At 44.0% G+C, this 15,967-nt stretch overlaps 1 protein-coding gene across 3 annotated transcripts in view; it reads right to left on the minus strand.

Annotated features, from left to right (window-relative positions):
* The window catches only part of TMEM63C (transmembrane protein 63C), an 84,012-nt gene that overhangs the window by 34,689 nt on the left and 33,356 nt on the right, over window positions 1-15,967 (minus strand). For all 3 annotated transcript variants that reach the window (XM_060262069.1, XM_060262067.1, XM_060262068.1), the window contains exons 2-3: window positions 3,439-3,533; window positions 1,567-1,809 (exon numbers count right to left, since the gene is read on the minus strand). In XM_060262069.1, the coding sequence (XP_060118052.1) occupies window positions 1,567-1,764 (198 nt within the window). In that variant the 5' untranslated portion in view covers window positions 1,765-1,809; window positions 3,439-3,533. The remainder of the gene's footprint in view (window positions 1-1,566; window positions 1,810-3,438; window positions 3,534-15,967) is intronic.

Genomic DNA, 15,967 nt, shown 5'->3' on the forward strand with positions numbered 1-15,967 from the left:
TGGTCTTTGTGCTAACAGAAGCCAATGTAGCAGGTAATAAAGGCCCAACTTTATAAGATTTTTTTTTGAGAATCAGGTCTAGATTTGCCCTACCTATCCCTCATGCCATCAGTCACACATCACACTGCTGGGAACTTAGTTCTCAAGTATGTAGGTCCTTGATTGTGATTTAGGACCATGGTGTGGGGGAAAAGGGAGCTTCAGCCTCTCTCCCTGCACTATTTTCCTGACCCAAAACGTACTTTGCACATTTGGCCTATTTGCATATGCACAGCTCTCAACTTTGTATATGTGCAGCTCCCCAGTGTAGAATTGTGCTCCCATCAAGGCTGAGAAAATGATGTGGGGGCACAGGCAAAAGCCCTTCTCCCCATGCCATTGTCCTAATTGCAACCAAACCTCTGTTTGCTCAGGAATGGAGTTCCCAGCAATGTCATCGGTAGCTGATGATGTAAAAGTCAAATCTGGGTTATCTGACTTTTTAAAAAAAGTCTCATGTAATTCAGCCCTAATATATGGCAACCATGAAACAAAAGTATAGAGATAACAGGATTCTGCTTCCATATTTTTGGTATCTACATGTTTCTACAGCAAATGTGCATTCCTCATTTTGCATTTCCTCTTGCATATGGGAGAGGCAGGAAGAAAGGGTGCATAATCTTTCTTATGAGCAACAATTCTCACTGAAAATATCCTCTCAGTCCCCCATCCCTGCAAGATGGGCTTCATTGGAACTTGGTAGGTAAAAGGAGAAAAACCATCCAGAGAGGTAGTTGCAAATACAGCAGACTGGAAGGTAGGGGTGAGAAGGGCGAAACACTTTCTGCTCACCAGGTCTCCCCAGCAAATTCCACCCCTCCCAATAATGCAACATATAACTTTGGACAAACTTTTAGCAAGAACAAGCATCCTTGGTAGCCACGCAACCTGAACTTTGCAAACTAGTGTCAGGACAACAGCAATTACAGATAAGATTATTTGTTTGCAACAGGTCAGGTGCTGGTTAAGTCAATTTCAACTTAGTGATGGTCAAAGTTATAATGCAGATTCTACCTCCGCCTTCCCCAAGTTTTTAAAGACATCATCAAAGCCCCATCTTTTCAGGCAGGCTAATATTTAGTAAGTAAGAGGTTTTATTTTAGTTGTTTTAAAACCTCCTCTTTAAGAATTCCCCACCACCACTATTTCTCACTTATTTGCATTTTCTTGATGAATATATGTCCAGATATATTGTGACACTAGTTGGATCAAGACAAACAAACAAAGAGCTTACAGAGCAGTGTTGAAACCAATCCATTCATTCCCCATTAAAACACTTTCCCCCCAAATACTCAACCACATCTGCACATATGCTCCACACCCTTTGCAGTAGGGATGCCCCCTTTCCTCTCTGGATCTGAGACATCCTGTCTGTGTGCCTGTGTGACATCAATGCCCCATGACTAATTATTGCTTATCCCACTGACTGATCCCAGCCATGCCCAATTGTACACAGAGCACTTTGTGGGAGGTGGGTAATAAATGGACAGTAACAATGACCTATTGCTTTGGCTCAGCACCACTCACCAGCCAGAGGATGAAGTTGAGAGCAAGTACAGTAGGTACCCCACCAAATGGCAGCCCTTGCAAGACTGTGCTACGTGAGCGGGCACTGAAGCACTGCTCTTCTGTGCTGTTGCTCAGGGTCTCCAGAACGGTGAGAACACTCAAGGAGATGGGGCTCCCATCCCCTGACACAGGATCGTCTATGAGCATGCCGTCCATTGGTGATGCTGGTGGTCTTCTTGGGTGTTTCACTCCATAAAATACCTGGATGGAGTTAGAAGATAGAGGAGCAGAGCAGAAGGGATCTCAGAAAGCTCAAGCCAAGGTGGCCATCATTCTTATTCCAGCACTCAATTTAAGCAGCAGAAAATGCTGCAAGGTTTGAAGAAGGAAGCAAGAAAAGCTCAATGCATAAATGGAGCTGGCTTAGACTGAGAAGTGGCTGAATAAAGCCTGTCCCTGCCTCCTGGTTCTGGTATTCTGAGGAGGTCCCCCATCAAAGAACTTGCCAGAGTTGACCCTGCTCAGATTCTGAGATCTGGCTTGCCTGGATCAGCCAGGTCAGGACAGGTTGCTTCTCTTTTGTGCGGCTTACTGCCAGTCTCAAAGCCAAGACTGGAGAAGCCTCTGGGGGAAAAGCTTGGGGGCAAAATGTGTGTGGGCATGAAAACGCACTTCCCCTTCCCTTTTCCCACTTGAAGTTGTTCCCTTCCCCGTTGTGATTTATTTATTTAGGTAGATTTATATTCTGCCCTTTCCCATAATGGGCTCAAAGTGGATTACATACATAATAAAAACAGTTAAAATCCAACAATAAAATAATATACAATCAAAACAGCACAGCTTAATAAATATAACATAGGCAGAGCGGGCACATTTTGCAGATTAAAACATAAATATCGGCCCGAATATAATAGTCCAGATGATGAGTCATTGTAGGGGAGGACAATAGATGGTATAGGCAGTGGAGAAAGGACGCCTGCTTGCCTCATGAAGAGAGATGATGAAGAGAGATGGTGTTGCTGATTGGGCAGAGTGTCAGACTGCAATTCAGGGACAGCTGGGTCCAGATCCCTAGTCTGCTGTGACTAGAGACTGGGTGACTCTAGGCCAGCCATTTTCTCTCAGCCCAAGCTACCTCATAGAGTTGTTTGAGGACAAAAAAGGGGGGGGGGACACAATGCACAAAGCTGAGTTCCTTGGAGGATAACCTGGACAGGATGAAAAATAATAACAAATATCTAGTCAGCCACACAGGTCTGCTGCTGTTCAAGACTGCCTGGACCCAGAGGCTACTGCGAAGACAGAACACCACATTACTCAGGCTGGATCAAGCACCACCCTTCAATTGGGCAAAGTCAACCACTGCCTGTCCACATGCATTCTCTGGCTTGCCTGATGAGGTAGGAAGGCTCCCATTCTCTGGGCTGTCTGCAAATTACACAAAACTAAATTATTCAAGAGCAGTTTTTTAGCATGCTGTCTGATGTTATAAGTATGACCCAACAATGCAATTCCTGCAGTGTTTGATGTTGCCATGTAATTGCTTATGCTTTTTGGTTTCAGTTTGGTTTCAGCTCTGTGATCAGACTTCTGCAATCCAAACCTTTGGTGTGTCATTTACTGGATGTTCAGTTTCTGTTGATTTAAGCTGTCATGTGCTGTATAACGCCCCCCCTTGAGTCTCAGTAGAAACATAGGCTATAAATGTTGTAAATAAGTAAAATAAATACATAAAATCAGCAAGCCAGTTTTGTTTTTCTATCAGATCTCTACAGCCCCCTTAGCTGTCACTATTCAGAAAGATGCAAAGATTCTGGCTGCAGAGAACTCACAGCATTAACACAACACATCCATCTTTGTACATAGCAGAACGTGCAGGTTTATGCATACCTGAGAAGGGTCATTCCCTGTTTCCAATTCAGTCCCAGAAGCTGGGATCAGCTACTGTCATTATGGAGCAGTCTGTCCAAGGCACTACGAAAAAACTAAAACCAAAACAATGATTAGTCACTGAGATCTGCAAGTGCCCAGCATCAAGATATGGAAGAATCTAGTGAATCTAGTCCTGTTGCACAACACCATCCCTCAAAAAACAAACTGTTGTAAGAAGCAGAAATGTCATTTTAGGCCTTCAGACCATCTCCTCTTGGCAGTCTAACAGCATGATCATATCATTCAGTATTATGGAGCACTGGCAGCCTCTGCATTATTAAAGGCCAGCAAGGGTTTGTACTGAATTCTAAACTTTTCTTTGTTGCTAATATTTTTAGACCAACCTAAAGCAGACCTGGACAGCCCCAGGCTAGCATGAATTCATCACATCTTGGAGCTAAGCAGAGTTGGTCCTGGTTAGTATTTGGACAGGAGACAGCCAAGGAAGTCCAGGGTCAAGACCTAGGTTATGGCAACCCCCCTCCAAACATCTCTTGCCTTGAAACACAGCTGTGACTTGGCGGCAAACAACAAAAAAGCAGACACAGAAGTGAACTATATGCTAGACTTCCATTTCCCTCTTTTTCATTTCACATGGCCAGCCATGTTTGTCTTAAGTAGTAAAAGAACATTTGAGTCTAGTAGCTCTTTAAAGTGATATACCGAGTCCGGTACAAGGTGCTGGTTATTACCTTTAAAGCCCTATATGGCCTGGGACCTGCCTACCTGAAGGACCGTCTCTCCCCACATGTTCCCCAGAGAGCACTGAGGTCAGGAACACAAAATCTCCTCATTATCCCTGGGCCAAAAGAAGCCCGTCTGAAAGCCACCAGAGAAAGGGCTTTCTCCGTTATGGCCCCCGTATGGTGGAATCAGCTGCCGGAAGAGGTGAGGGCCCTGCGGGACTTGGCGCAGTTCCGCAGGGCCTGTAAGACGACCCTCTTCCGGCTAGCCTATACCTAGCCTATATTTAGCTAGGATAACAACTTGATGTAACTGGCCAGCCATCTGTTTACAGGAAACTGAATTACTCTGTTTTAAGGTTTTAACTGTTTAAATATTTAATTGTTTTATGCTTGAAATTGTTTAAATTTTATGTTTGATTAACTGTTGGAAGCCGCCCTGAGCCATTCGTGGGAAGGACGGGATATAAATCCCGAATAAATAATAAATAAATAAATAAAGACCAACAACATTTTCCAGGGTATAAGCTTTCATGAGTCAATGTTCACTTTGTCAGCTACCTGGGAAAATTACCTGTTAGTCTTTAATTTTGTTCTCTCTCTCTCTGAAGTTTGCTTAAGAAAGTTAACATTTTTGTTTACACAGGAGATAGGGTGATACGTCAAACTGAACTGCACAGGCAAAAGCAGGGAAGGTACCCTGATGGGAAATTTCTTTTAAAAGGTGTATTCTCACCACTACCCATATCTAAAACCTGATCCTGTGTATGTTCTCTATAAAGTAGGTCCACAGAGTTCAACAGGGCTTGCTCCCAAGCAATGGTGCAAAGGACTGCACTGTTCTCTATGTGAAATGCTCAAATACATACCCTACTTAAAACAAAGTAAGAACAATACATATCCTGTACACAGTCCTGAGTGCTTCTGTTCCATAGCAGGACCTCCTATTGTTAAATTCAACCAGAGTGAAACTATATACACAGGGACATGATTGCACATGCACAACTGAAAATCTCAGGCCCTGCATTTCCACTCTATAAATTGCTTGCTGTGGACCTTGTAAGTGCCAGGCACATTTCCTGCCTTCTATATTCCGGCCATGAAAGCCTGTCAGCCACTCATGGTCAGGGATGGCCCTGCGACTACACAAACTAGGCAATTGCCTAGGGTGCTGGCCTTCTGGGGGTACCAAATTGGGTGCCCCCTTTGTCTCAATGATGCTATCAGTGTGGGGGCAGGGCCAGAAATTCACCTTGCCTAGGCTGCCAAACAATCTAGGGCTGGCCCTGCTCATGGTGTAGTGGTATAGAATCTACTTTGCATGCAGAAGGTCCCAGGTTCAATTCCTGGCATCCCCAGATGAAAAAGGATCACATGATAGGTGACCAAAGGCCCTGAGTTGACAGCTGCCAGCAGAGCAGACAATACTGACCTTGACAGATCAATGGTGTGACTCAGTATAAGGCAGCTTCACATATTCATGTAATTGTTCAATCAAGTGAATTTAGTCAGCCTTAAAGAAAGCCAAGGAGAAAACAACAGGCTTCAAGACCACCAGCAGTTTTTTCAAACCTACTTAATAACACTAATTTGAATCCTTTTCTGTTCTATTGCAAGAGGGGAAGGATTTTAAAAGCATTTTCAGTAGGGAAAGCAGTCAAGGTGGGGGGCAGTAAAGTTTAATGGTACGTAGACTGAAAGAAATGACAGCATAGGAACAGAACACAGAATTACCTTTCCAGACAATTGTTTAATTGTGCAATAAAGATGGGTGATGGAGGGCAAGCAATGTTGCCTGAAAGGAATCTGAATGCCCAGCTCCAGAGGTATAGAATACAGATGATAATCTGGTGAACATTTCTGCCCGGTTCAAAGATTTGCTGCTTCCTTATAAAGCCACCCCTAGAGCAAGGGGTCTGTAACCTTTTACAATTAAAGAGTCAAACTACATTAAAATTCAGAGCAACATCTCAATTGACTGACATTAAGGAGAGCCAGTTTGGTGTAGTGGTTAAGTGTGCGGACTCTTATCTGGGAGAACCGGGTTTGATTCCCCACTCCTCCACTTGCACCTGCTAGCATGGCCTTGGGTCAGCCATAGCTCTGGCAGAGGTTGTCCTTGAAAGGGCAGCTGCTGTGAGAGCCCTCTCCAGCCCCACCCACCTCACAGGGTGTCTGTTGTGGGGGAGGAAGGTAAAGGAGATTGTGAGCCGCTCTGAGACTCTTCGGAGTGGAGGGTGAGATATAAATCCAATATCATCTTCTTCTTCTTCTTGATTTATCCCTGTTATCTTCTGCAGCCTAAACTCTAGTTGTTGTGAGTCCTTTATTAGGAAGCGGCATTTGCCAGGTCTCACAATAAATAGATAAACAAACACAGGTGAGCTGGCATAAATATGCCCACGGTTTGAGCTTGGACTCCTGACAACTGTTCCCCTCTGCAATTTCCTTTTCTGTGCAGAATCTCTAAAAAAGCCCTTTAGTCCCATAAAAGTCTTGCACAAAATCCCCAGGGCCCCTCTGCCCATGCCTACCATCTTTACCCTCCACCTGTGTGCCTCCCACCTGTAGGTCCTTCTCTTGCCCATTCACAAGCCCTCTCACCACCTGTATTCACAACCACCTCCAGCCCTTTCCCCCAGAGGCAATGGCTAGTGCATGCAGCTGTGAATGCCACCTCCATGACTTCCAAGAACATTGCTATTGCTGTGCACAATCCACACACGCTTCCTCTGCTGGTACTGGGCAGCAAATGCAGTCAGGAGCATGGATGGTGGAGTGCTTGCCAAGAGGGCAGGGGAAGGGCATATAGGCAGGTGACAAGGCAGGAACACAGGGGGTCAGCAGCCCACCCTGCCAGAAGCCCAGGGCCCCGGTAGCTGCTCCCCATCAGGGTATATAAATGCCAGTCCTGATCATAATGATTAATACAGGAGTATGAAAGTCAGGAGTAGCAGTAGTGCAGCATTGTCCTCCCCCCTCCCTCAAATAGGAGTGGGTGGGTGTCTGACTGTGGAACTGCAATGTGTAAGTTGAGGTTTGCTTTTTGAAAGCAGAAGATGTTGTGAAAGAGGCATCTGCACACAGATCAAAAGAGTATGCTGCAGTGTACGTGCAGGAGGAAGAAATACTCCCCCCCCCAATTCTAAAACATCCTCTTCTTTTATGTCCATTCAGTATAGGGTTGCCAGATCCGGATTGGGAAATACCTGGAGATATTGGGGGTGGAGCCTTAGAGAGGCAGAGTTTGGGGAATAATCCCATAGAATCCAATTCCAGAAGAAGCCATTTTCTCCAGGTGAACTGATTTCTGTTTCCTGGAGATCAGTTGTAATAGTGGGAGATCTGCAACACAACCACCTGAAGGCTGACAACCCTAATTCAGTACTCTAAACATCTCTGCTTAGAATCAAAGGCAACCTTGTGAGAGGGTAAGAGTGTTGCATGGGCAACACACCACACCTGAAAATGAAGGCACAGAGAGAGCCAAGGCAGTAGAAACTACCTGCATAACAAAGGGAGGTAACTGTTCCTTCTCCCATGATATACCTCCAGACAGGGGCCAGCACCATACCAGTTTTCCTTCAAACCAATTTGCATGTACCACTTTAGTCTACTCAGTCTGAAAACTTGGAACAATGGATGCTAAGGCCTGCTTTAATAACTTTGAGGCTGAAGACAAACAATGTTTCTTTAGAGAGCTCTAAGTGATATGCAAATCCATATGGGAGGGGGGGGGGAATCCCTGCTCTTGGTAGGTACACACATCCTGCTTTTGATCCTGAAAAGCGACTTCAAAAGGTTTTTCATTGCATTGTTTCAAAAACCTGAAAAACTTGTTCTATCAGTGGTAACAGTAAGTAAAAAGAAATATATCACATATACATTTTGGGAATAGGTGAGTAGCCGTGTTTGTAGAATCTGAAGGAGTAGTGACTCACAAAAGCTCAGATTTTGCCACAAATTTTGTTAGTCTTCAAGGTGCTACTGGACTTTTGCTCTTTTCTATGGCTGCATTTGGGAAGAGATGCCACTCAAACCATTTGAAAGTCTGAAAAGGCACTGTACTTTTTCAGCCTGTATCAGAATCGCCTTATTTCTACTTCTTATGCATATTCACCAAACCATCCCTGATATATGCTTGGCTCATGATTTCCTAATGGTGGGTCAGCACATAGAAGCTTCCTGAGTGGATCTCAAGGGCTCTGGACTTCTTCCTTGCAAAAAAGAAATAAGGTTAGGCAAAGAGTGGATATCTCTTAAAAACGAGCAGGTCACAACAGAATTCCTTGGGTTTTCCCCAAAGCTTTGAAGTGCTGGATTCTGCAGCATAGAACTCCAAGATGGTCTGTAAAGTCATGGGGAAGGCAGGGTTGCCAACTTCAGGTGGGGTAATTCCTGAAGGTGAGGGGTAGAGCCTGGAAAGAGTGGGGTTTGGGGGTGTGGAGGCTCTTCAGCAGAGTCATAAAGTCCACCCTCTGAAGGAGCCATTGCCTTTAGGGAAACTGATCTCTGTAGTCTAGGGACACTGTAATTCCAGGAGTTCTCCAGGCCCCATCTGGAAGCTGGCAACCCTAGGAAGTACATGACATGTGAGGGACAGCAGAGTGTGATAAGTGCAGCTTGCCTGCCTTCTCCCTCCTCCCCTCTGTAAACAGCAAGGAAGTCACCATCTGGCACTATCAGATGCTGAATAATTCATCTCCTCTTTGTTAACCATGAGAGCAGTCCCTGACTGAGAGAGCCTCTGGCCAGTCAGCAAACAAAGACTGCTGGCAACCTGCATCCCCTGCCCTGTGTGATCTTCCCTGGAACTCCTTATTCAGCAGCATCTCCAGGATCAGCATTTGCCATATTTCTCCCTTGCACAGAAAGCCTCTATATTACACAGAAGTCCTCTTAAATGATCTATACCATGCCTCCCCCCCCTCCAAGTGGCTTCAGAAAAAAAATAAACATAAAATAACTAGCAAATGAACAGGCAATATAATATATGCCCCAAATATCCCTGTTTAGCTGACACGGTCTCCATTATTGGACAGCTGTTCCAGATAAATCAATGTTCGTATATTGCTCAGGTTTTTTTGCTTTGGGGATATATGTTAAAATCCCATCAGTGCTGAATCTCCCAATCTGCACTACATGGATTTGTGGCATCTTTTAACTTGCTTTGAAGTGAGCTGCTTGTCTCACCATCTCCCAAGGTAATGTGGAGTCTCTCTGCCCTACAAACACTTAACTACTTACAATTGTCTTAGTAGAGAACAATGGTAGCCTGAATCAGATAGCGCTGGTCTTTTTGGAGGATACTGCTTGGCAGCAGTAATGACTGTTGCTATGCATACTGGTTAGGAACAAAAGACTTCAGAGAGAGAGTCGGCTCTGCCTTTGCTCAGTAGCCCAACACCGGCTTCCATGCAATTAGTAGGGCTTTTGAAATTTAAAAAATGGCTGCCCTAAATGTATATGAAACATTGTATATTGGCAAAAACAGTGCTTGGTTAATCTAGCCCACAGGCTATCAGAAGAGAAATAAAAGGTCAATGAAATGTGTTTGTTATAAAATATTCATCCACAAAAACCTGGGACTCTTTTTCCATGTTTAGATTAAAAAAAAAAAAAACCTTAGTTATTAAATGCAAGTCAATAAGGTTACCTCTATGATAGCTGAGGTTCTGTCCCCAAAGGGGAAATCTTTTCTGTTATTCAAGTCTGTCTGCCTAATAAATTCTCATCATTATGAGAAAGGCTGGATGAAAGCAAAGTCAACAATTGCTCATAAAATATAATGTTATTCTTTAAAATGCTTAAAAAACAAGTATTTTCTTTAAAGACTAATATGACCAAATCAGAAGTTTTGCTATTCTGAGCTGAGGCAAAATTATATTTGATCTTCCGAATGCTATTATTAAAATGAAATGTGCCATAGGTGGGTGCTTGTCTAAAAGCCACTTCAGAACTTGAGAAATCTTCCCAGTATCCTAATCAGCAAGTCATAACAAAATAAATTACAGGAAATTTTTTTTAAAACCCCACATTGTTTTGTTCCCTTATATTCTTAGCTCTGTTACATCCCCATCTGTTATGAGACAACCACAATTATGATCTAATTTTGTGATAGAACCAGGGGTGGAATTCTAGCAGGAGCTCCTTTGTATATTAGACCACACACCCCTGATGTAGCCAATCCTCCAAAAAAGAACCTTGTAAGCTCTTGGAGGATTGGCTACATCAGGGGCGTGTGGCCTAATATGCAAAGGAGCTCCTGCTAGAATTCCACCCCTGGATAGAACAATGAAGACATTAACATAGGTGAGATCATTCATGGTTGGAAAGATGAAAAGAGCCATTTACTCAGCTTCCTTGTAAGAGGTCCTTGTTGCTTTTGTATTCCTGCCTATTTGTAAACCCATTAAAGGTTTTCTCCACCTTCCAGTAGCATATGGCTATTAGGGTCTGGTAATATTAATCATCCTTTACTGGCCACAGCCACAACAAAAGAATGAAGCTCTCTGTTTGTATGACTTTGATGGCCAAGCCTGCAAGGTTACTGGCAACTTCCTGGGGAGGTGAAAAGAAAATATCTGCCAGAGATACTGACTCAGCACCACAGTCAAGTCAATAACTTGCTCTGCCTGGGAAAAAGGCATCAATCAATACCACCACACTGAGCTCAGCATAGAATACTAAGAGTGAGGTCATGATGTGCGGTGATGGGGGGGGCAGGGAAGCATGGATAGTCGTGACCTCCTGCATGCCTTACTTCAATTCACCAAGGAAAGAACAAGACCACAGCTTGCCTGGACCAATACCCTTTTAGATAACATTTTTTTAAAAAATGCATAGCAAGAAGTAGATATGCCAAACATGTGTGTGTGTGTGTTAAGTGCCATCAAGTCGCTTCCCACTTATGGGAACCTTATGCATTAATGTCCTCCAAATGTCCCAACAGTAACAGCCTTGCTCAGGTTTTGCCAACTAAGGGCAGTGGCTTCCTTGATTTGAGTCCATCCATCTCATCTTGGGTCTTCCTCTTTTCCTGCTGCCTTCAGTTTTTCCTTGCATTATAACTGTCTATGCCAAACACACCTGTAAAAATACATAATCACTAATAGCAAGAGAGCCTTTGCTTGGATAGCCCACTTTAGCCCTATCTTATCAGACATCAGAAGCTGAGCAGGTTTGGCCCTGCTCTGTGTTTGGAAGGGAGACCACCAAGGATGTCCAAGATTGTGATGTGGAGGTAGGCAATGGCAAACCACCTCTCAATGTCTCTTGAAACCCCTCGGGGTTGCCATAAGTCAGCTGTGACTTGATGGCAACAACACTATCAAAAAAATTAAATACCAGAGTAACAACTGGCTTTTGCAGTCCGTTCCCAATACCACATACCTTTTCATGCTCTGTTTGTGCTTACATGTATTTTCACAGAAAAGCCTTCCTTCAGAAAAGAGATATTAACCTTGGGTTGGAACCAACAGACATCTTCCAGGGAAAGATTTTTTTTTAACTCACTGCCATCTTCCTTTGTTTCTGAGGGTCTCCTGGCTGGAGCAGTGTTTCAGGGACTAAGTGGGTTGAACTGGGATGGGACAGAGGGAAGGTTATGCTCTGCTAGCAGAAGCTTCAGACACCAGAGAAACATGACTTTTGGATCCAGCCCAGTATGTCTGCAACAATATTTCAATACCAACAGGTTCCTGTAGAGAGGATAGCATACCATCTGTGGTGTCCTCTTCATCTTTCCCTTTGCCCCTACCTTTATTTTAAATTATCAAACTTTTGCATCAATATAATTTAGCAACAAAGGGAATACCTCCTACCTCCAACTTCTTCCTCTTGGTTCCTAATTTTGCACTCTCCTTCACACTTCAGCCATTTCATGCATATATATCCAGCCTTACTGTCACATAAATTCAAGGGGGCAAACCACAAAACCAACTAAATCAGCCAGCTTTTAGCAATTCATAAAAGAAATGCACATTGGAAATCTCACCTGGCTTAAAGGAGAACAGCAAGCCCGCCCATGAACAAGCATAATTACTGCAGGACAATAAGGTGCAGGCATCTTAGACCCAGAATGAGTTCCTGGAAGGCTGCTACATGACATCAATGATGTGAAGAAACACAGTGTGCAGAATAACGAAGGTGTGCTGGTACAGGAAAAGGGCATTAAGGGGCCCATTAAAGCAGCCTGGCAGGGTAAGGCTAGCCTTTGGAGTCAGCAAGCATTAAAAGGTTTCCAAGTGACAAAGAGGATTTTCCTGTAAAAACCTGATGTCCCAGCTCCTGCCCAGAGATTCATCAGGGAACAGAGCATTATGTAATGCTGGTGTGCTCCCCTCCCTTCACATGTGGAACATACCTGACGGCTCCCAGACGCAGGGACGGCTTTGAATCCAGTTCAGCTATGATGTCTCACTGAGCAAATAGGAATTCTAAATTAGCACTAAATCAAAGTTCAGAATCCCTGAAAAGAGCAAGAGTCCAGTTGTAACTTAAAGACTAACAAACTTTGTGGCAGGGTAGGAGCTTCGTGAGTCACTGCTCACTTCTTCAGATACAGCTTTAAAATCCTGGGGTTTTTTGGGGGGGGGGGAAACAAATGCAATTTTGCACAGGTGCCTGAATTAAGATGTTATGGCAAACTGAAATCTAATTCAAAACTCAGGGCTGAACTAGATGTTACAGCCACTAACACCATTTTAGAAGATAATTTACCATTTAACAATTACAAGGGGCTTGCAGCAACCTCTATATCACCTTTTAAAGTGCCAAAATAGCGGCTATGTTGGCACTTTAAAAGATGCCATTGGCCCAATCAGGATCAGGCCCTAATGGTGATTTTTAAATGGCTAACCTCCTCTAAAATGGTGTTGGTGGCCACAAATTGGACCCATGGCTTCTGTATAGTTCGATCCACAGAAGCCCTCAATAATGCTCCATACATGAAGGGGAAAAAGAGAAGCAAGCATGGAAACGTTCTATGTTGGTGCCATGATCAACAAATATGTTTGCTGTGACATCAGAATGCAGTCCTAATGTTTCCCTCCTCCCAAAGTACTGGCATACAAAGCTTGTACATGAAGAGAGTCAAACCACTGGGCTATTAGTATTGTCTATTCTGACAGGCAGCAACTCTCCAGTGTTACAGACAGTGGTCTTCGACATCTTCTGCTACCTCATCCTCTGAACTGGAGATAACAAGGACTAAGCACAGGACCCTCTGCTTGCAAAGCAGATGCTAAGCCATTCAACCACAACCTGTCCCAAACCTGTTCATCCACTGAAACTCTCTGATCCAACATTCCTCCCCACAAAGCAAATACAAGAAATTGTTAAAAATACTTTACTAACTGTGGTTTTACATAGATGTGCTTAGATACAGAAATATGCAATAAAGGAACTGCTACAGGAGCCAAGCTATACTGAAAAAAACTAAATAACAATAAAGAAGAAAATGCATGTTTGTGTTTGTTTATTATGGTGAATGTATTCTCCTCTGTCATATAATATAAATCCCTATAATTAGATTGCTTCCCTCCTCCTCTTTTCCTTATTACCAGCCGTCCCATGGGCTATTTTCACACAAGGCTGCTTTTGAGAAAGCAGGTTTTGCCTATGTCCTGACACCCACGTATAAAAAATGTGACTTGTATTAGTTATGGGGGGGGGGGGTAGTTCTCACAGCTTTTCCTTTGAAATGCATAAGGTACAGTGGCTAGACTGCTGGATTAGGATCTGCGAGAGTCAGGTTCAAATCCTCACATTGCTATGGAAACTCATCTTGGGCCAGTCACTCTTTCTCTCTCTCTCACCTACTTCACAGGGATATTGCTAAAATAAAATGGAAGAGAGGAGAATGGTATGTGGCAAGCCTCTTTGTTGTTTGAGCCTCCACTTAGGCGAAAATCAGGATATAAGTATCTAAATAAATGAAACAAGTAAAAGTGAGCAATCCTCAGGAATGCAATCTTCAGGAAAGTCGGAGTGTATGCCAAAGGAATACATATGAAGGAAACAACTGTAATTTATGAATGCATGTGCCATCATTACAGATATGACCTGCCTGGATTGTGTACGCAGACAAGTTACTGGAACCCACCTATCAAATGTATGGTTGTTAGGTCTGGGTTGGGAAATACCTGCATAATTGGTGGATGGAGACTGAGGGGAGCAGGGTTTGGCCAGGGGAGGGACTTCCATGAGGTATAATGCCACAGAGTCCACCTTCCAAAGCAGCCATTTTCTCCAGAAGGAGGAGGTTTGAATTTATACCCCACCCTTCATTTGGAGTCTCAGATCAGTTTATAATCTCCTTCCCTTCCTCTCCCCACAACACACACCCTATGAGGTAGGTAGGGCTGAGAGAACTCTCAGAGAACTGCTCTTGTGAGAACAGCTCTGGGAGAACTGTGACTGACCCAAGATCCCCAAGTTGGCTGCATGTGAAGGAGTGGGGAATCAAATCCTGTTCTCCAGATTAGAGACTGTCACTCTTAACCACTATGCCAAACTGGCTCCATTGCTTGTGATCAATTGAGTGATGCTCTGTATTCTTGGTGCTGGGTGGGGGGGGGCAACAGTGGGAGGGCTTCTAGTGTCCTGGCCCCACTGATAGACCTCCTCATGGCACCTGGGTTTTGGGGGTTTTTGGCCACTGTGTGACACAGAGTGTTGGACTGGATGGCCATTGGCCTGATCCAACATGGCTTCTCTTATGTTCTTATGTAATCCCATATTTCTAGCCACCACCTGGAGGTTGGCAGCCCTACCAAATGTCTCCTAACAGATGAACAAGAGTCTCCCCAGATTGCTGGGCAGCTTCCCAGAGAGTAGGCCAGGCTTGACCTGCCTGCCTTCCCTCAGTCCACTCCCACTGCCACGTCACAACTCTTTCCCTCCTGACTGCTCCGTTCACCTTTGGACAATATTTATTTTACCCCATTAAATATACCTGCATATGCTGTAATACAAAATAAACAATGTTATTCTACACAATGCCTCCACAGTAAAAGAGCCAAAGTCAGGAGTGGCCAATCATTCTGTTAAGTATGCCTAAGTAAATCAAGAAAGAGATAAGAGTTTGACAATGTATTTGAAGCCCCGCATCCTGCACTTTGACAGTTTTTTTCCTGCCACTTCTTCACTGGAAACATCTGGCAGTGCAAGGCAAGAAAGTGGGCAGCAGTTAACGTGTGTGTGTGTGTGTGTGGAACTTTACAAGGTTCCCACATGGGTGACAGCTGTCAACATCTCTTCCTCTGAACTAAGGCATCAAAATCTGGAGACAATGTCTTTGCTGTAGTAATCCTGAGTATGCTGCTCCTGTTTTTCAGGTGTGTATCTGTAAATTGCAAGCCTACTTTTGATCTATTGACATTCATTACAGTAATCTCATGGTCAGTGCTTTGAGCCTAAGACCCAGGGGAAAACATGAAATGGCTGGCCATTGCAAGCTTTTGTACATGTTGCTTCATGTGCTGGTCAGCCAATAGAAAAAATAGAGGCTTTGCTCTGTAGCCGCCCTGAGCCTGCCTCGGTGGGGAGGGCGGGGTATAAATAAAATTTTATTATTATTATTAGCTCCTGTGCAATTAAGAACATAAGAGAAGCCATGTTGGATCAGGCCAGTGACCCATCCAGTCCAACACTCACAGTGGCAAACCCCCCCCAACAGGTGCCATTAGGATGTCCACCAGTGGTGCCAGGGCACTAGAAGATTGAGAAAGCCTGGCAAAGCAAGCTGTGATGTAGAAGGAAGCAAGAGAGAGAGAAAGAAGCAGATGACAGTGAGTTGCTCA

The sequence above is a fragment of the Heteronotia binoei genome, chromosome 21 (assembly GCF_032191835.1).
Source record: "Heteronotia binoei isolate CCM8104 ecotype False Entrance Well chromosome 21, APGP_CSIRO_Hbin_v1, whole genome shotgun sequence".
Lineage (NCBI taxonomy): Eukaryota > Metazoa > Chordata > Lepidosauria > Squamata > Gekkonidae > Heteronotia > Heteronotia binoei.